At 40.1% G+C, this 21,042-nt stretch overlaps 3 protein-coding genes across 3 annotated transcripts; 2 read left to right on the top strand and 1 right to left on the bottom strand.

Moving 5' to 3' along the window:
- The first annotated feature begins 4,490 nt into the window (after nt 1–4,490).
- On the top strand, nt 4,491–8,019 carry grpel1 (GrpE-like 1, mitochondrial). Its single transcript, XM_085451746.1, has 4 exons — nt 4,491–4,646; nt 5,632–5,779; nt 6,128–6,209; nt 6,900–8,019. Exons 1-4 carry the CDS (start codon nt 4,579–4,581, stop codon nt 7,244–7,246), a joined length of 645 nt encoding a protein of 214 aa, XP_085307872.1. The 5' UTR covers nt 4,491–4,578; the 3' UTR covers nt 7,247–8,019.
- A 1,176-nt stretch (nt 8,020–9,195) lies between these two features.
- Nucleotides 9,196–15,409, bottom strand: tada2b (transcriptional adaptor 2B). The gene is made up of 2 exons (XM_085451744.1): nt 15,059–15,409; nt 9,196–13,521 (listed from the first exon to the last, which is right to left on the bottom strand). The coding sequence occupies exons 1-2, from the start codon at nt 15,326–15,328 to the stop codon at nt 12,310–12,312; spliced, it is 1,482 nt and encodes a 493-aa protein (XP_085307870.1). The 5' UTR covers nt 15,329–15,409; the 3' UTR covers nt 9,196–12,309.
- A 41-nt stretch (nt 15,410–15,450) lies between these two features.
- On the top strand, nt 15,451–20,169 carry cfap184 (cilia and flagella associated protein 184). The gene is made up of 3 exons (XM_085451745.1): nt 15,451–16,285; nt 19,116–19,463; nt 19,553–20,169. The coding sequence occupies exons 1-3, from the start codon at nt 15,563–15,565 to the stop codon at nt 19,865–19,867; spliced, it is 1,386 nt and encodes a 461-aa protein (XP_085307871.1). The 5' UTR covers nt 15,451–15,562; the 3' UTR covers nt 19,868–20,169.
- Nucleotides 20,170–21,042: the final 873 nt, after the last annotated feature.

The following is a 21,042-nucleotide window of genomic DNA, read 5'->3' as shown; positions in this document are numbered from 1 at the left end:
CTTTTATTTTGACAGCGAATGCACACCTGCGGACCACTTATGTGCAGCCCTGACTTTAAATCGTGTATGTTACTGTGTAAAAATTAATTCTTGATCCATCAGAAGTATAAGTGGGACAGTCAGAGTTGCTAAGAATGAAAGTTTCATAGAAAATCCATAGGAACTGCTTGGGGTCATTTTTGACCCCACTTGTGGAAGAGTGGGGTAGTGATACAAAAACTGCATTTTTTTAAAAAATTAATGAAAAAATAAATAAAAATGCAAATGGCCTCATGTTACAAACATATTTTATGAGGAATACCAGGAATATGAATATATTACAACTTTGCATTTTAAAGATTTTGAAGAAAAATGACCCCACGGGTGCATCTAAGGGTTAAAACTAAATATGTTCCCTAAAACGGTGACAGAGCTACAGACCCATGACAGCCTTACACAGGTAGCCAGCAGCTATGACCAGCACTACTTGTGCAGTTAATAAAAGGACAGGTAATGTTTGTCGCGCTGTTGCACACACAGCACGCTCGTTTGTTTCAGTTCGTCAGTTGCCACAAGACAGCTTACCAACGTGTACGTAATAAGCCAATACTCCTGGGTGCTACACACTACAGTGTACGCTGTACACCTACTTACTGGTTTTGTGGCATCAGTCTGTGTCTCTGAGTTAACTTGTGTTTCTCCTACAGCTCCGGACCGCAACAAATGCGCGTGATCTCTGTGAGCTCGTTCCCGGCTCGTAACCAGCGCGTTCTGCCATCAAGGGCGATCATTGGTTAAATGTGATCATGTGACTGATGCAAGCCAGATCCTTTTATTTAGCAAAACTGTGTTAAATATTATTGTTGAGGGGCACAGACAGGACTCCGCACGCACACACACATTAAAAAATAAATAAAGTTGCCTCAACAAAAGGGCACTTTGGGCACCCATCAGGAAAGGGGCGGGTGCTCAAGTTTGCAGGGTAGTGTATGCTTATATGAGAAAGTATAAAAATGAACCACATGTCAGGCTGGACCACTTTACTCAAAAAACTTTTATTTTTGCAGCAATTTATATTTGGCAGTATATAGTTTGACGTGGGACCTTCCTGCCTGCTGGAAACAGGAGAACAGAGCAACAGCAGAACAGAGCAAGCACACAAGAAAAAATATCACATAAATTAGCAGAGTTAGAAGACCTGGTGGCTAGCTAAAGCAATTTAAGCTTGACTTTATGGCCTTTTTCAAAAAAAAACATTGCATTGCCAACCATTTTTATGGATTTTACGGATGACCCCAAATTTATATGTCTATAAAAAGAAATGTTGTCTCCTCTAAGGCACTACTGGAGAGTCTGAATGATATCAAAGTGTGTATGCTGCATCTCTCTTGGACCTGGGCCCTCTGTTATGTTAAACCAACAGTGACTAAACTTGGTGTAAAACTGAATGGTTTTTATATATACTAGATTAACAAAAATTGTGCTATTAAAGCTAGTTACTTGAGGCTTTTATCCAAGATCAAATCCACCTCATCTTTTCAAAATTTTGAACGTCTCATTCATGCTTTTATCACAACACAGGCTAATGTGTTTGCCTTAGCAAAGCACGCCTTGCTTGCCTACAGTTAGTCTAGAATGCTCCGGCTCATCTTGTAACTGGAAACAGAAGCACATTTCCTCTGACCTTGCCTCCCCCCGCTGGCTCCCTGTTTGTTTTTAGGATTAATAATTTGGTTTTAAAACCTTTAATGGATCAGCACCACCATACATATCTGAGCTACGAATGATAGCTTTGCCCATGTTAGAGGGCCCCATCATTGTCAGTTTTTAAAGTGCGACATAAAAAGAATTTTTATTCCGAAGCTTTTAACTCAAATGTAAGTGGTGTGTTTTTACCGTCTAATTATTAGCGTCATTATTGTTGTTGTTGTTGTTGTTATTGTATGATGTTTTGGTGCCTTGTACAGCACTTTGCTAAACTTGGTTAAAAAAGTGCTTTATAAATAAAATTGATTTGGATTACCTGACTTAGTAATAAGCCCACTGATTTCCTTACATAAGAGGTTTATGTCTGGCTTATGGGACTACTTTTTTTTGTTATGTTTGGTAATGTTTCTGCACTACAATACTTTATTCAGTTCAGAAATAACACTCTTCGCACTGACTTTAAACAGCTTACAATCACAATTTTATATTTGTTGAATTGTTGAAACATAATCCAGCATTAAAACTTGGTTCAACCTAAATAAGGGCTTTCAGCCCTCCAAACTGCCATCCTATATAGTAGTGATGGGATTTCCCGCTCTTTTTAGAGGCTCTTTCGGCTCTGAACCGGCTCTTCAGGTTGTTTTGTTGCTTTAATTTATTATTAACAATAACATAAAATTATGCACAAAAGGAATTACTAATGTAAAAAAAGTGGTTTTATTTATATATGTTTATATATAAATATATGTGGTGGCCCCTAGAGACAAAACACGTACAAACTCCAAAACACATTTCTAGCGTTAACTGAACTGCCAAAACAGAGCTACCTAGATCACTTAAATTACACAATTGAAAGCCTATGTGTATGGCTTGTGTATTTATACACAAACACTCATATATATATTCAAATAATTTAAAAATCAATGTTCATTTACCTGTTACTACCACACACCAAATCCGGTCGTTGGTACTTGCTGGCTGGTGTAGCCACTAGGTAACAAAAGCTCAACACTGCGCCCAGCATCCTGGAGCACTTCTGTTGTGTTTTGTACGTGCTATGGAGTTTTTAAGTGTTTTGGAGTTTTTACATGTTTTGGAGTTTGTATGTGCTTTGTCTCTAGGGGCCATCGTAAATATACTTTTATTTATTCACTCCACAAAAAATTTAATAAATAAATCATATATTACAAAAACCAACTAGTCACAGTTCAGCTTTTAACTATTTAAATTTTCAGCTTTTTCCTTTTAAACAAATTTAAAGTGAAACAACACAAAACACTGCAAACCACAACACAATTAAATATAAATTAAAATATGAAAACAAAAAGAAGATGCATATTCTCTGTCATATGGGCCTGCATGAATAAACTTTCTGAATCCTTTATCATCCGCAACTGAAAATAGTTGTGGATGATTACTATACCTTTCTAATGTGAAGTTGTTGTCCCTGGCTCTCTTTCTCTGTCTCTCCCTCCTGCTCTGCTCCTGTGCTACTGCGTGTAACTACCGCCCCTCCCCCCTCTTCCCAGGCAAAGCACAAGGCTCCTGTGTGGAGTCAAGCGGAAAAAAGTGCGAGAGACGGTGAGAGAAAGAAAAAAAAAAAAAAAAACCACAGCTCGCAATAAGCAAGAGCCATTTCCTTCACAACCGACAAATCAATACTATATAGGATTTACGTATAAACGACTTTAAGCTCTAAATCTGTTTTGATGGTTCTGGTTAATTTACTGAGCTGCATGCACTGTTGAGACAAAAAAAAAGAACCTCGGTGATCAGTGACTATAATCTGTCTTTTGATTTTCAAATTAAGAACAAAATCTGAAGTACATTTTACAATCTTAGGTCTCCCATATGCATCCTTTCTTATATATATATATTTTTTTTTATCAGGCTGGCTTGATCATTGTAATACTTTGCTCTTAGACCTCCACAAGAACTTTAAATTAACCATTTAAAAATTGCTCTTATTATTCTGCTAATGCTGTTCTTTTTGTTGAAAAACTCAGAATTTTGACTGTATAAACTATCCAAGACATTTTTATTAGTAGTAGACGCCTTAACGCCCACTCACATCCTGGGCCATCTGACCTCAGGAATTCGCATGATAAGGTGGGGCCAGGTTTCACAAAGAGCTCACCCGAAACTCTGGCTGATTGGGACCCACACCCAGTTTCACACCTTGGCTCAGGCGATTAGAGGATCATCAGGGGGTCCTTTTGTCCCTCTGTGGGGGGAAACTCCCACTAGGTTTATATCTGGGACTCTCCACCATTTGACCTTAGAACTGAAGAAGCTTCTCGGATGAGAGGTGAAACGTCTTCAAGCAAGTTAAAGAAGTCCAGACGCTTTTCTTTGCAAGCTCCTTTGACTACAATGACCTGGATGACCTTCACAGACAGACTGAATTAGTACTTTTTTGGTATTAGAGTCTCATTCAGGTCTGTCAGTAACTCTTTAGAAGGATCAGGCTTCCTAGCTGCCTTTCCTCACCAACATGCTCTGCCGTGTTGTACTATTTGATTCTGATACTACTATTACCACTACTACTAATTCAATCGCGTTTTATACACTACAAAATAAATAAAATATACGACTGTGTTTGCTACTTAAACGGTTACGGTTGAATAACCAAGCGATGAGTAACCTTCTGTTTGATAGGGGTTTAAAAAAAACTGTCCTTGCTCTCCTATGCATTTTTCACCTTTAACTTCAACTCAACCGAACTATATTATGTCGTCAAACGCTTTAATAAACACGATTGGCCATCTGCGAGAGTGGGTCTTTTTACTTGTCAGTGATTGGTGCGAATTCCACGCTGCTGACAGCAGGGTTGTACGTCCCGTCAGCGTGTTTTACAAGGAGGTTTGAACTGCACAGCTAATTATTCTGAAAATGGCGAGCTGGTGTGTACGAGCAGTTAGACAGAGCTACTCTTTTGTAGCTTCGCCTGCGCTAACAAGGTAAGGAGTATTTATTGGTGAGTTACGTCCCCTAACATGGGCGTTTTTACAGTAACGACAGGCTTTCATTGGTCAGGTGATGGCTAGCAGAGTTAGCTTTTGTAGGGTTAAATAGTCCCCACAGTTATCATTAACGTGAAAATCCAGATCAAAGAAACGCTTAAATACGTATGTTTGGTAATATAGTGGGTCAAACTGAAGCCCAATCACCGTATAGGTGTGTAATCCCTAGAAACTGGAGGATGATGACATAACCTGACGTATCCTGAAAGTAGTCCATGCTACAGTAAATATCCAGGGGTCTGTTACACACGCTGTTGTGGACGTGGGATTTTTAAAGTTGTATTTATTTGATCTCTTTAATGTACTACACCGTCTTCTGTGTTTCTATGTGGGACTTGACGCAATGCGTATGGACCAAACTAATTTCATATATGTAGATACCTTCCTTACACAAGCCCCTCTTGTGTAACTATAACTTCGTGTTACATTAAATAATGTAATGTCAAGATTAGCGTCAGGTCTCCAAACTTTCCTCGTGGCTAGAGAAAGATGCACATATCCCGCGAAATGGGCTGTTGCAATGAGTTTAACAAAATAAGGCTGACATATATGATATACTAGGCATTTATCATTGAGTGGCAGAAATTCTAAGTTGATCCTCTACCAGTTGAATTGATATTTAATGTCTTATGTATTTAGTACACCTATACAATGACTTTAAATGGCTTGCTGAAGAATATTAAAATTGTGTTCATATGGGGACACTGAATGTGTCATTTTCACACCCTTGTATGCTATGAGGAAACATTTGTATTAGCTCTTTTTCAGGTTTCTGTTATCAAAGTGCTTAGAGTAACACAAGTTATGGACTAAGAAATATTTTAGCACTGTACATCAAAGTGCTTTGGCCACGTCCAATAAAGTCTCTGTGGTGCATATATGGTGTAAATCTTGCTAAAATTTAAGTGTCCTTGCCACCCAGGGGGTCTCCACGATTGTTGTGCATGGCCACCCAGCAGAAGAATGGCCACGGGTCAGAGGAGGAGGCTGAGAAGCCAGAACCAAGCCCAACAGAGAAATCCCTAATGGAGGAGAAAACCCAGCTGGAGGATCAGCTCAAGGACATGACAGTAAGTCAGTGTGGGCTGCAGATCAGCCTCCAGTTCAGTGGTTACCAAAGTTACACTGACCTGGTATAAACATTACCATGTCGATACCTTTTTCTGTACTTCAGCTTTTGTCAAGTTAGCTGTTCTTTGTGAAGTTACTGTTCTTCACAGAGCAGCACATACATTTATAATCTATCACTCAAAATAAAAGGCTTGGATTCTCCAGTGGGCATGTGATTAAAGTATTTGGCCCTTTTGAGTTCAAATGAGTTTTAGTCTTAGTGATAGAACATTATAGCCTTTATAAAGGGGCTTAACAAATGTAAGTGCAGTTTTTAATCAGCAGTTTTTTTCCACCTTTGTTTCCAGGAAAAGTACAAGAGGGCATTGGCAGACACAGAGAACCTCAGGACGAGAACTCAGAAGATGATAGAGGACGCTAAATTATATGGTAAGGGCTTGTTTCCATTTAGGCTTTGAGTTTGCACCTGTGGACGCTGGATCTGTTGGTGCAAGCCACTGCCTCGATGTCGTTTCAGCTGGTTCAATACCCTTTGGCTTTGGTTTTTGTAACCTCACACACTTTGTTGCTGCTGTTGCAGCCAGGTTGAAGACATGAGCACATGAACATAGCAATAGTTTGAGACTTTCTATGAGCGGAAAAAGGGATTTCTCTGCTTCTGGTTTTGACAACTTCTCTTCCTTCACCAATGCTGATGTGGAGGTTTTGTCTAAATGGAGATTCTTATCAGTCATCACTGCAGCACCTATTTACACCCTTATCACTAGTATAAACCATCAATGTGCAATGCGGTGAGTAAACGGGTGCACATGATGCACTGTTAGGTTGTAAGGCTAAAATGATCTGCTGTTGCATGTTCCTACCACAAGATGTCAGAAGAGGTCAACTTTAGCCTTGTTAGAAAAAGGATTTTCTTATGTGGTTTAATCCAGTTGTTTTTGTATAGTGACATCATATCTTTTAGACTTTGGTATATGTTGCTAGGTTATACTCAAAATGACTCAAGAAAATGCTGAGTAGTTTAAAAATGATACAAGGTTAGAGTTGATTGTTGATAGAAAAATGCAATATAATTGAAGGTGTAACCTGAATAATTATCCAACATCTTACCCTCACTAGGGATCCAGAGCTTCTGCAAGGACCTGCTGGAAGTTGCAGACATTTTAGAGAAGGCCACAGAGAGCGTGCCCAAGGAGGAGGTGACAAGCCAGAACCCTCACCTGAAGAACCTGTACGACGGCCTGGTGATGACCGAGGTCCAGATCCAGAAGGTGTTCACCAAGCACGGCCTCATCAAGCTCAACCCAGATGGCCAGAAATTTGACCCCTATGAGCATGAGGCCCTATTCCACGCCCCTGTCGAGGGTAAAGAGCCTGGCACTGTTGCTGTAGTGACCAAAGTGGGCTACAAGCTTCATGGTCGTACCCTCAGACCAGCTTTGGTGGGTGTAGCCAAAGCTCTCTAGAACTGACACTGTAAGTCTGTAACAGAGTGGGATTAGTATTTCTTTCCTGACTGTTGGTTGACCTCAGGCTCAGCAGACTGCTCAAGGCACCCTACCATCATCTTCTCACGTCTGTCCACACTTCCCCTTCCTAAGGTGCCTCAAAGAGAAGGGGAGCCCAGCTGAACTTTGTATCTGGACAGTGTCCAACAGTTTTTAACAGATACACCATGTATCGTACAGGATTTTTTTTTTTCTTCATTAGTCATGCAAGTTGTGATCTTTGTCTTTTGATCAAGGAAACAAGGACAGGTATTCATATACATAGTTCTCAGAACTATAAATGATAAGAAAAAGTATGAAGTGAGATCGTGAACCCCTGCTTGCAAGACTTTTTGGGCAGAGATGAGGTATAAAATATGTTCACAAAGTGGTTAATGTTGTTATCATTCCAGACTTCATTGTAAAATGCTCATATTAATAACCATATATTAGAATAATAATTAATTTCATTTTGTGAGAAAGTGAAAGAACAGCACAACAGGAAATGATAGGAAGGTTGACATTTGCACTGTGCTGATAGCGGCTTTCTATCAGCCCTGTTAAAGTAATCCTGGTATTGTGGATGTGATCAGGTGGGGTAAGCCAACTTCAGCCAGTGTAACATCTCTCCCAGAGTTGTGGTGGACTGTGATGTGAGAGCTTTATCTGTCCAGTAGAAGAATTCTGTATATGGACCTTTTTGTCCAAATTGTCATTGCATCCAAATAAACTGGTCAATTTTGAAATCCTTATTGTGGTAGTGTTTGGCTTTTACACACATCTTTAATGGACTGCATTTTAATGAAAGGTGCAGGTAGCTCATGCAACCAGTTCAGAGTCCCTAATCAGTTTACATCTGTAATTAATTAATTATTATTATTTTCTCTCAAGGATATAATTATCAGTTGTGTCCATTCTAATATCTAATGCATTTATAACTCCAGAACTGACCTTAGGTTTCTTTAATACCAGAGTAAGCTTGTAAAGCTGTCTGTACTTTTATTTGTTCCATAAACTAACTAAAAGATGTATATGCTTCCCAGATCTGAAAAGTAGGTCACTGTGGAAGTCCCTTAAAGCTTTGTTTCCCGTGGCCAGCAGGGGGAAGTTCTGGTTCCACAAAGCACTGTAAAGAAGTCATGCTTGTGACTTACTTTAGTTACAAAATTCAAGGTTTCAGCTGCTAATTTCTCATATGATTAAATATCACTTCATTTTTTTTAAATGTGCAAAATAAACATCATGTATGCAGACATAGCAAGATGTGCTTCATTGTGGGAATGACAGTCTTCCCCAGCTTCTGAGTCAGAGCCACCCTTTTTCTCATTGTGTGTACATTTTCAGATCACCAGAATGGCAATGCCCTAGGGCAGGGGTATCCAACTCCAGGCCTCAAAGGCTGCAGTCCTGCAGGTTTTACATCTCACCCTGGGTCAACACACCTGAATCAAATGATTAGTTCATTACCAGGCCTCTGGAGGACTTCAAGACATGTTGAGGAGGTCATTTAGTCATTTAAATCAGCTGTGTTGGATGAAGTACACATCTAAAATCTGCAGGACAGGATGATTACAGTAAAAAAAAAAAAAAAAAATTTCCTTAAGAAACTTATTTTTCTTCCTTTTCAGTTTAATAATAATATTAATAATGGATTGCATTTATATAGCGCGTTTAGTTTTAATTCTTACATTTTTTATTGCGTGGTTGACACGTTACTACAGTTGTCCATTCTATTCTTGCTTTCTCATATCAAGTCTTCTTTTCCAGTGAAAGGGATCATTGAAACTTCTGTCACCTCATTTATATTCTGCCCTGGTGTGGACGTTCGGTCAGCTATACAAGTAACAAACCCTCTCTTTGTGACTCAAACAATTCTGGCATTTTGTGCTAGTTTTTGAAAGATCACATTTACACTGAAACACGACCACTTAGAATGATAAAGTATTTGCACTTTTAATACATCTCCACAGATACTTTGTCATTTTCAACAACAAAGTAACAGAACAGCAAAACAACTCAACATAATGAGACGGGCAACAAGATTTAGGACAGCTCGACAGCATGCCACGACTAGAACCAAAACCTCTTCTTCTTTGCGATTCCAAAAACTTTTTTTTTTTAATTACAAAAAGCTATAAAAATTTCATGACATAAAATACTGTACATTTCACAGGTCAGCATAGTTCTCCCCTCCCCTAAAATTTATCTTATAAAGATATTTACATTTGGTAATGTAAAGTCAGCAAATCCCCCTTACAAAAAGTATTTTCCCCAATGAGAACAAAAATTCTTCAGTTTCCACATTTTCGATGGAGACTTTAATATCAAAACACACCATTTTGGAACAATCTAGAACAGTTAGTTGCACGTGCAAACCTGAAAAAAAGAAAAAGTGACAATTAAAGAAAAATGACCAGTTGGTTTCAGCATCACCTTCGAAAAACATTCTGGGCCAGAGGCTCTGAAAAATGCTTATTATATCATTTTGCAAAATCAACAGAACACTCATCTAACGTTCAACCAGCATCTTCTGGAAACCCACTACAGCCAATGAACACATTCAAATCCAGTAGGAACATGTTAGCTAAGGGTTACAACAATGTACAGGAGTGGACCCGAAAACAATATCCATGACCTAAAGAAATCTGCTTGAATGAAAAATTTTCAGTGTTTTCTGCATACTTTAAATAAGAGGGACTATTTCCTGCTGCAGATCGATACACATTTGGTACTCTAGCTGGTTACAGGCGGACAATGTACGTTGGACTGTTTGTACTCATCAGTGCAACAGACACACTATTTGTGTGATACACTGACTGATTGTCAGGGTCTTTTCATAAGACTTTGTTGACAATCAAAAAAATCAGCTGTAGCATTTAGCATAATGAAGCTCCTTTGGCCACGAATGTTGTTAACATGTAAGTGAAATTTAACACCCTGCACAAATGATCCTCAAGCTTAGACCGGAACCTTACAATCTTAGACGCTACATTGTAATAAACAAAACAACGCAACGCTCCACGTTTAAAGCGACACTACAAAAACAATGCCCTGCATGACTTTCCCCGCTCCATCCAGGAAGCTAAATTTTAGTCAGCTACAGACAAAGAAAAGAAGAGAATGTGAATCTAGACATTTTCCAGCACAGGTAACACCCACACTACCTCTTGTCCTTCTAATTCTTTTGTTTTTAAACGTACTCCTGCTTCAGCTGTGAGACAACTAATTTTCAGCTTGGGTCGCCAAAAAAAGTAATACAAAAGAAAATAATGCCACACAGTGCCACTGTTATGCTTCTACTTTTAGCCAATGTAAAAAGTGAAGTGAAAGCATATTGATAGGCTGCACATCAGCCTTGTTGGGCAGCTGTAAATGTGGTCAGCTATAAGACTATTGAACCTTAAACCTTAAGTTGCAACGTTGTGATGATGTATTAGCTCTGTGTACTCACTCGGTAAACAGCAGTCTTGTACTTTTAAAGTCCTATCATCTGTAGTACAGCACGTGGACTGTAAAATATTTAAAGTTTTAAAGCTGAACCCACACTTTCCTCAGGACAAACTAAAAGGAATACAACAGTTATTGGTGGGTTGCTGACGCAGTCAATCAAATCGCTCCACTTACCTTTTCTACAACATAGAAGGTTGAATGAAAATATTCTTTTTAAATATAGAAAATACTTCACGCTGAGACTTTAGGGGCTTTAAAACAAATGTAAGCCATACATAATTTTAACTTAAATTTGTTTAAAAAAAATATTTAAACAGGATCTTTTTAAATTAGCTATCAAACAAAAATACATTCTGAGTTGGACTTTTTACAGGTTAAAAATAAGCCTGGCAGTGCCCTCTGGTGGACAGAGTGTGACTGGCGTTGACTATGATCTCTTCTTTGGCATTTCTTGTCATTTTTTTCAAACCTGCGGTGACACTGCTGATATTAGCCTTAGTGGATTTTTAAGGGTCATGTTTAGGAATAAGAAAAGATTCCAATATTGATATACTGGTCAATATTTGTTTAATATAAATATACACATATAAATTCTTTATGTTAGTTACATTACAAAAGGGACAATAACGGGTGTCGTTTTTTGTTTTGCTTCGCTTTAATTATCCAGCAATGTATTTCTCAAACTAGTTTCTACTCTGCTACATGTACTGGGAGTATTGTATGGAATGGATGTTGGAGCACACTCTCCTGCAAAAACTCTAAATTAAATTTCTGCATCGATATTTGGTAAAATAAATTTGGGGGAAGATATACAGCAATCAGCCACCTGCAGCAGGTCAAGCTCTAGCTAATCTAAGTAAGCAGTGATAGGCTAGCAATGACATCCACCGAAAGGTATGGGTAGGAATGAAGTCGAAGGGACCTGTGGAAACTTATCTTTTTGTATTCATTATTGTACTCGGCATTTGGTGCAAACTGCAAACTCTGATAGGCCGATAATGACTGTAAACTTCAGCGAGCCCGCTCTAACTAATATTAGGCTATCTAATTAAGTTTGCGCTAAAACCAGCCAGGTTATGGGCAAACCCTGGTTTTTGGAGCTTTTTTCTTTGTGTTTTTTCCCCAATCACCTTATTTTGCAGCCACCAATGGGATAAGAGTTTATCATCAAATCCAATTTTGTTATTTACTTTTCTTTTCAGCATGAAGGTTGTTTGTCCTGTCGCCAGTTGCATTCATTACATTATTTCTACCTTCAGTGTACCTGCTGTAACAACACCAAAACAGCTCTGTAATACCTGCAAGTGTTAACACTGCAGTTATTATTTTGTCAAAATATTTAGAATAGAAAGTACTGTAACCCACACAGCTGTATTAATCCCCTGTTCCTTTCCTAATGCAAAAATATAGGCAGTTTTGTTCCTTGCCCTTATATGAAAATATTTTTTTCTCCAGTTGGGCATCTTATTTCTTTTCAATGTACATATTTACAAGGTCACTCCTGAAAAAAAAAATGGTGAAAACCAGTAGTTTTTCCTGCCTCCAGCGCTTATAGCTTATCTGTTTATAATTTCCTGAGCAACGATGGACTGCTAAGAGGTGTCTCGGGATATCCAGCCACTTTCTGTGAGGAAGGTGAGAATGCGCTTCTTAAGAACCTTATCCAGGTAGCTGGGCATTCGGCTCTTGGCGGGAATGCCCTGCCTTTTCTGCAGGTGATCTTTGATGATGATGGTTTTGACAGTCAGGTAGCGTGCCGGGCTGAGGTTGAGAGAGTTGCACAGCACCTTCTCCCTGTCTGACAGCAGCTCGAAGCCTGTCAGATTCTCAATGGCAGCGAACTCACCATCTTTGCCCTCTTCTTTGATCCCACCTCCAACCCCTAGTCCTCCAGCAACGCCTCCTCCTCCTCCAGCTCCACCCCCGAGCCCCATCCCAGAACCAAGCCCTCCTCCTCCCGAGCTGCCCCGCTTTGAGGTGACCACACTTTTGTTCTCCTTGCGTTTCTCCCGTTTGTGGCGTGCTGCTTCGTATTCCGCAGACTCCTCCAGGCGTGTGATGCCGTTTCGGCGGTAGCGCTGGAGCTCGCGCACCTTGGCCCTCAGCACTCGCTCTTTATGCATGTTCTCAAAGAACTCTTCAAACTCCCGATGGGCCATGAACTGGCAAAGCGCTCGCAGCCTCACCCGCTGCTCCTTCTCTTCCTTGGTGATTTTTCTTTTAGGTGTACTTGGGAGAGGACCTGCTCCCGATGCCGTCATGGATCCTGATCCGACTGCACCACCACCAGCCCCTGTCCCACTCATGCCAGCTGCACTTCCTACGACTCCCAACATCCCTGTTTTGTCCTTCTCCTTGTCCTTCTTATCTCGGCCCAAAAATGAAGGCACCAGGTTGTAGTCACGAGCGATGTTCTTACGCCGCTGGCGTTCTCTGAGCTTACGCACATACATGTCCACATGGGCGCGCTTCATTTCAATTTCCACGTCCTCATCATCGTAGTTGACACACAGTCCACTGATGAGCTTCTCCGCGTCCTGGTCATACTCAATCTCATAGTCGTCACGTAGTGGCATGTAGCCCAGCTGCTGTTGCTCCACCAAGCTGATATCCAGCGGAGGGAGCGGAGTGGTCAGGCTGGGCGACAGGGGCCCTCCGCTCGGGCAGGTGTGGTCGGTCACCCGGTTTGGAATACTGTCAGGGATACAGGCCTTCCCCAGGTTTCCATGGATGTACATGGTGACATAATGTTCCATAACTTCCTGAGGAGTCCGGGATGCTCCAACATGATCAGCCATGTCCTCCTGAAAGGTCACAAAAAGGAAGTTGTTACTAAGAGGACACCTACACCATTATATTTTTCTATGTTATACTAGAAGATGAAAAAGTGATGCTCAAACAATCTGCTTAGCTGTTCAAGAGAAAATGGTTTAGAATGCTCATCATTGATATTTAAATATTCATATTTTCTGCTTTTCAATTTTGGGTTATTTCACCATGAAATATTTGAAAATGTACATTTTCTGATGCATTATAGGGGTGCATAATTTTATCTAAAAACTTCCAAGTAAGTCAAACTTAATATAATTTATTTTACACAGACAAATATTCTAATATGCTACACATAAGCCATATGCACTTTGTAATTGACTGTAAATGGGGCTTTGGAGGTGAAGTGTAACTGGTCCACATATACTTAAGAGGAGTCTGTACATTAACAGATGTCTGTGCATTTTTTCTGATTTTACACTTGAGTAAATTAAACATCACTTGGTGGTGGTTGGTTTGTACAACAAGATAACTGCATATCTGTAACATGTCCAGCAAACCTTTCGTGACACTATTCCACTCTTAAATGTTAGCCTTGGTTTTTGGCCCTTTGACCCCTGGGATAGGCTTCAACCCTCTCCTGACCTTGAGATGGATAAGTTGATAACAAAATAGATTGATACGCTTTTGCATTATGAAAAATGAGATTTAATTACAGTTACATTACTTTGCTTTTTGTGTTTACACAGAACTATTCTTTATTTTCCCTTTCCTTGTCTTCTGACTTTGTTTCAGGGGGCGCTAAAGCAGATCTTCCGCCTCCATCTCCCCCTCTCCCTATAGTCACACCAACCCTCTGCATACCCTCCATCACTACATCCACAAGCATCTCTGTGGTCTTTCTTGTGCTGTTTTCTTTTTTTTTGTGCTAATAGAGTAGGCACTAAAAAGCACTGTGACTCAAGGATTCGTGGGATATTATGGAAAAAATGTAACATTTGTGTATATTCCATTAGTCCGATATCAAAATAGTTGGTCTTTGGTACACATTTAATTCAGAGGTTGATACACTTTACATGTTTCTTTAATATGCTGCATTGTAACACAAGTTTCAGGTTAGGTTTCAGTTAATAAGGAGTTAATTACTACTTACTACATAATATAGTTTTTCCTTACTTATTTGCTTCCTGTTTTGCCCCTTGTTGTTTTGTGACTCGGAGCAATACAATTATTGAGTGATAATTACGATTATTTTTCCTTTTTATGCGACGTGTTGTTGACATTCCACGTTTCTTAAAGTAAATTGTAACACTATTCTCAAATCTATTTTATTCAGGCTTTTCTTCTGTTTTTAACGTCTCGAAAATCATGTAAAACGATAACAACGAAAATAAGAAGAAAAAAAATATCTTTTTTTATCTTAAAGGTCATTAGCGTTATTCTTATATTACCGCTACAAGCCCACTGCTCTTGTTTTTTCTTTTCTTTTCTAAGCACTAGACACAACGCAACTCCTATGAGTTTGTATAGAAAGCTCTAAAGGTCAGAAAAATAACTTAAAAGGTGATGTACCCAGTTTCCAAATCCATACTGCTCGATAGCATCGAGTAGCGACTGCTCTTCCCTGCTGGTCCACCCTCCTTCTGCCTCTGTACCCCAGAGAGAGAACCGACCGCCGTCGACCTGCTGGTAGCCGTGCCATCTCCGGTGATTACCGATTTCGGCGCCCGCTGAGAAGCACTCTGGACACAGCTCGATATCAGGGCACTCGGTGCAGCGAAGCCGCAGGTTTGTAACATCTGCAAGGCAGTTAACGCAGTACTTCTTCCCCAAGTCGGCCATCTTGCCTGGCGTCTGCTTCTTGTTGTTGGAGGCAAACCTTCGCGCCTGCGTACAGCGAGCCTCGCAGCGCGAGCTACTCACATCCTGCTTATAAATATTAATGAGAATGGGTCAGGGCTCCTGTGATTGGCTCTTCTGCTTAGTTTCCAGGACAACCGAAACAAAACGAACAGTTTCATTGACCACAGAACTGCACGAGCCTTACCTCTGTATACAAAGTAAATATTATTAAAAATGGACAAAGAGGCGGGAGAGGGAGAAAATAAGGTAAGAATTCACAGTGACAGAGACACAGAGGAGAATTTTATTTCTGTTAGTGGGGATAAAAATGAAGCTGTCTCAGCTGAAATGCCCACATCAGACCCTGAAGAAAAGCACTGTGACAGCGGGAAAGTCACAGAAGAGTTCTCTGCTGAAGAGGCCGCCGCTTTTGAACCAGAAGCCAAAAGTGAAGATGAGCTCTGCACTGAGTTTGATGTGATGATTAAAGTCAAAGAACAGCCACTGTGCCACGAAGAAAGTGTGGTTTCTGAGATGAACAGCACTTACCACGATGACGCTCTGAAGCTACATCCTGAGACTCAGGACACGGAGATCTCCAGCCCTCCACACCACGAAGATGAAGAGGCTGAAAAAGAGGGAGCCACATCTGCATGTGCACAAAAACTAAACATAAAGTACAAAGAATATAGACAGCTCCTCCAGGAGGTGTGCAACGAGCGAGATAAGGCCAGGCATAACAGCAGCCAGCTGCAGATGAAACTGGCACAATACTTCAAGAAGGCTGGGGACAGTGTCCAGCTGGAGGGTGAGAAGCCTGTGTCAGAGCACCTGCAGGAGTACGAGAGGTACATCAACACCCTGACTGACCTGAAGCAGCAGCTCCGTGCTGAATCAGAGGCAGCCCAGCGTCAGGCAGAGGACCTGAGGCTACAGTCCCAGGAGCAGCTGGGCAAGGTTGGTGTTGTTTTAAGGGATTGTGTTTTTTACATTAAAGCACAGTTTTACATCCCATATTCACATCTGCAGTAGCACAATAACAATTAAACTTCCAGTCTATTAAAGCTTCAGTCTCTCTCGGTATCTGGTAGGTCATAGATGATGTGATTTATTGTTGTTTGGTTTAACTCCAGAGTTCATAAAAACTGAAAGAAATCAGATGGGTCAGATTTCATTAAAAATTCTGTCTCTGTTTTTTTATGCTTTCAGACAGAATCCTTTTCGACTACTATTCAACAGGTCAAGTGTCGTTTACTAATCAGTAGTTGTTTCACACTTCATTGTTCCCCACTCAATCTTTATCTGCATCCCACTTCTGTTACCAGTGTTGGGCCTGGAGGGGGCAAATACTGGCTATAATTTAGTGGAAATTTACTGAAAGCCCCAATCAGAACCTTTAGATACATCTGCATCTAAAGGACAAAGGTCACTCGTTCAAGGATGCTAATGTTTACATTTTGATTCTAAAGAGGAGTGAAAGAAATCATCTGTGTCCAACTGTTATTAACGACCCTCTTTGAACAGAGGAGGTGGCTTACGACACCAACTGTCTGCCCTCTATAATCCATTTTTGAGATACCTTCCCAAGCGCCACATGATAGTTTGAGGCAATATCTCCCAGTGGTTTCATCCAAAACCTCTGCAGATATCACACACACACGTTTTCACACCTTAGCTCATGTGGTGAGCCACATAATCAAGGGCTTAAATACTTCTGACTCTCCATCTTTGATCTTTGATCTTAGAACTCAAGAAGCTTATCAAATGAGAGCTGAATCATCTTCAACAAACTTAAAGAAGTCCAGTCGCTTTTTTAGTCGCAAGCACTTGACAATTGGAAAGAAACACACTCCGCCCTAAAGCGGGTTTTATAACTTCTGCCTTCGTGATTCTACTGGTGTTGCTGTGGCATAACTTTTGTCATCGGACAGGACGCACAGGTTTGCCTGCTTGCCCTAAACTGACCATAACCTTGACTCCGAATCTTAACCCTTAAACAAGCCAGAAGGATTGTAAAAAACTGAAACCTTTAACCTTTCATCAATCAGATGGTCTAAAAATTGCTAAGACTTTAATCACTCACTCCTGTTGCTTGTAAGTTGGATTTTCCAGAAAGCTGGATTCCACATTCTGTCTGTTCTGCAAAGACACATTTTCAACAGGCACATTTAGGTCCACTTTTAAAAACAACAACAATGTGATATAAAGTGTTTATGTGACTAAATACATTTTAGCTTTAAAAGAAAAAGAAAAAACTTTAGTTAACTGAAAAAAGCCACAGTTTCTGTCAGGAACTGGAGTTTCATTTTACACTTTAACTGTAAATCCTAAAAAAATTAAAAAACAAAGAACGCTGATGCTGTTTGCCATGGAGGCATTATTTTACATGTCTTTGAACCTACTTTAGACTCCATCACTGACTCCATGACTTGTTTAACAGCTTCACACTTCTTTGTTTGGACACCAAACCCACAACACCTTTTAGGAAGAAACTTGTTATGTGAATTATGATTCACAGTCTACACCATAAGGCCTCTTCTTACAGGCCAAACAGAACAATAGCTGCACTTATTACAGTCCCGAGAGATCAAAGTCATTTATTTTCCATGAGATTAGATTTGCTACAACTTTACTGCCATTGTTGAGAGTAGATGTGCAGAGAAAGCTGCACACAGTTACAGTGAGTCTTCCTGAAATCTTCAGTCATTCCTCAGCCTGTATTTAAAAAGGAGCCTAAATTACAACAACAGAGGATTAATTAAACCGATGATCTTTTGTCACCTGAAATTGATGCACTTAAGGTACAAGAAAGAAGAGACAAAAACATTTTCAGTTGCTCACAAATATGAGCACAGTTCTGCCCCCGTTCTTGCTGTTCACAGTAACACCCACTGAAATGTATCTGCAAGAGAGGCGGACAAATGAGGAAAAGAGAGCAGCTTTGATTCTGTCTTCACAGGGGCACAGTTATCTTTTCTTGAGACTGTTTTTAATGTAGCCTATACAGGCTCCGGTTCATTAGTGTTGTCCTTAATTTTAAATATGAATTCAACGTTAAAAGCACAAACAAAATAAAGTAGATTTTAAAATCACAGTTTTGATATGGCAAAATTTTCCAGTTTCCAGTCATTGTGGATCAAAATGATTGAAAGACTTACAACCCTAATTAAGTTGATAACACTTACAATTGTGTTATTTTTGTAATTGTGTGTGTTGGAGAATTCTGTCCACAACAAAAATACGACTTTAATGGAATGAGTACAGTGCTCTGTAAGGGCTAAGATGATATATTTCAGTTCAGCAGTCCGATTAGCTGCATTTGAACCTAAAATCATCTATTTGTTTGTTTGTGTTTGTTGGCTTCAATTTCACTTCAAACATGGGTGAACTAGACACACAGACGTTAGCATAGTACATGCATGAAACAGTAAATCATTTTTTTTGTATTCATTTTCTTATCATTATTTTTGCATGTTTAGAAAAAGGGAAAAGCTTTTATATGATACCTCAGTCTCTGCAGGGAAAATTGGCACAAGTGAGCCACACATGCACACTTGCAGGGAAGCTGGATGGATGTGCAGTGCATACTGAACTGTGCAGACACAGTGGAAGCTGTGGAAGATGCACAAAGACCGTTTGTTAAATATAACTTGAAACTAAGTAAAAATCTGCTGTCATTTTAATAAAAAATACACTGAAAATACAGTGACTGTACATATAGCCCTGTTATTAAAATTATTTAGCAAACTGTTAATGCACTCAAAAACGGTCTCATCTTCATCCTCAGGTGGAAGATGAATGGCGAGCACTGATGGCACTGAAACAGGATACAGCTGTGAAGATGCTAAGCAGACGCCTGGGTAAAGAAGCAGCTCGGGCCAAAGTGGAGGCGTCTCTGCGAGCTGAACAGCTTCGGCAGGATGAGCTGATCAAACTGCGGCTGAAGCACATCAAGTTGAATATGAAGATTTGCAAGCTGGAGGCAGAGCTCCGCCGTGGGGAGGAACATGACAGGGACCCCATACAGATCCAGTTTGAGCAGCTGCAGGCTGAGAAGCTAGAGCAGAAAAAACAAGCCGAAAAGCAGCACGAGGGATCAGTAAAGCTGCAGAAGAAGATCAGCAGTAGCTTGGAGGTATACTGACAAATCCATGGATACAGATTGCTTCTAATTTCTTTCATTATGAGCAATAGCAGTGATATTTGTTGTGTCTCTTGTATCAGTGCCTGTCACATATAAAGGAGAAGCTGCGCTGGTGCCAGATGGAGGTCAAGGTGAAGAGAGAGCAACTGACTGAGGTGGAGGCCGTGGTGGCTGGGAAGAGGGACCACCTAACCAGGGTCAAGCAAGAAAACAGTCGCCTGCACAGACAAAACCTGAGGTTGAAGGAGCAGCGTGGGCTGCTGGGCAACAGGGTCCTGCTGCAGGACTTTGAGGATACTGTGAATGCCTCTGACCAACTGGAGGAACAACTAGAACATCTGAAGTGCCGGCAAGCCGAGATCCTCTTCAGCTGTGGCGGGTGGAAGAGTCAATAATGACTAAAACTTTATCTCAGGTTTCAAAAAGCTATGAAAAAATGAGAAAATAACAAATGTAGCTGACAAGGAGCTAACAGGAATTTGAACGACCACTAGCCTTTACAGTTTGATTCAGTGTAGTGTCTCACTGTAAACTAAGCCTGCGTGCAGTAAAACTTGGAAAACCATAATCTGGATAAGAAGTCATGGTCGGAATTCCATGCATCCTCTCATACAAGATTATCATCTTAGATAAGGTGACTCAGACATGTTGAATGCAATCTTAAAAACATTGATAGAAATAAAGATACATTTTTGTGCAGTTTTTGTATTTTAATATGAAAATTTACTTTTTTTTACCAGAAGGTTTTAGTGTATTTGCCCTGTAGTAAAATGAAAAATAATTAATTTAATTTAATTTTACAAAGAAAACGTAGTAGCGGTTAATACTGTCACCTCACAACTAGAAGGTTGTATATTTATAGTTCATGGCTGGCTTCAGCTTCTGTGTGAGAATAACTGGTGATTTTGAATTGCCTGTAGGTGAAGATGTGAGAGCGACTGGTTGTCTGTCTCCGGGTCTTCTCTGCCACATGTGGAACGGGCTCTGCTGAATCAAAGTTTCATACTTCTTACAGTTTTTACCGAATGCCTAAACACTAACTGTGATTCCTGTAGCACAATTTCTAAAACTAGTCAGACTTATAGCAAAACCACTCACTGAGTGTGCAAAACTAAAAGCACAAAAACTGCTTTGCACTCAGTTTGCAATTTTGTAACACACACTTTGCAAGACTGTAGGCACAATTCACTGCACAACACTCAATTTCCAAATTTCCAACACACTCCTAGCAAAAGTATACACATGTATGGCTATCATTACAGTTTTTTCTGATTGCTTAAGCACATTTTTTGTAACTATTGGCTAATTTTGCAAAACTCTTCACACAAATAAGAAAACCTGTCACCCAATCATCAAAACATTGTAGTTCTCTTGCAAAAGCAAACACAGCTAGATTAACTCTTCACACCTTCGTAAAAATGGTGTTTCCGTATCAAACAGTACACACAAGCCATCATCTACTAAGCACACAATGCGCCAACTGCACACTGATGGTATGAATACAAAACACATCTGGCCTTTGCTTTCTCTGTGCACAAGGTAGGCTATGTCAGTTTGAGCTCATACTTCT

This window comes from Copadichromis virginalis, linkage group LG3, assembly GCF_057382275.1.
Source record: "Copadichromis virginalis isolate Kocher_CV1m ecotype Utaka linkage group LG3, C_Virginalis_male_GT1.1, whole genome shotgun sequence".
Classification (NCBI taxonomy): Eukaryota; Metazoa; Chordata; class Actinopteri; order Cichliformes; family Cichlidae; genus Copadichromis; species Copadichromis virginalis.
This window is presented reverse-complemented; position numbering and strand designations above follow the sequence as displayed.

Bases quoted from the DNA above. Each gene is read 5' to 3' on its own strand.
- grpel1 (XM_085451746.1), top strand. From the start codon at position 4,579: ATGGCGAGCTGGTGTGTACGAGCAGTTAGACAGAGCTACTCTTTTGTA. The intron at 4,647-5,631 runs GTAAGGAGTATT...CTTGCCACCCAG, and splicing joins GCTTCGCCTGCGCTAACAAG to GGGGTCTCCACGATTGTTGT. The intron at 6,210-6,899 runs GTAAGGGCTTGT...TACCCTCACTAG, and splicing joins AGAGGACGCTAAATTATATG to GGATCCAGAGCTTCTGCAAG.
- tada2b (XM_085451744.1), bottom strand. From the start codon at position 15,328: ATGGCCGACTTGGGGAAGAAGTACTGCGTTAACTGCCTTGCAGATGTT. The intron at 13,522-15,058 runs GTACATCACCTT...GTGACCTTTCAG, and splicing joins AGTATGGATTTGGAAACTGG to GAGGACATGGCTGATCATGT.
- cfap184 (XM_085451745.1), top strand. From the start codon at position 15,563: ATGGACAAAGAGGCGGGAGAGGGAGAAAATAAGGTAAGAATTCACAGT. The intron at 16,286-19,115 runs GTTGGTGTTGTT...CTTCATCCTCAG, and splicing joins CCCAGGAGCAGCTGGGCAAG to GTGGAAGATGAATGGCGAGC. The intron at 19,464-19,552 runs GTATACTGACAA...CTCTTGTATCAG, and splicing joins AGATCAGCAGTAGCTTGGAG to TGCCTGTCACATATAAAGGA.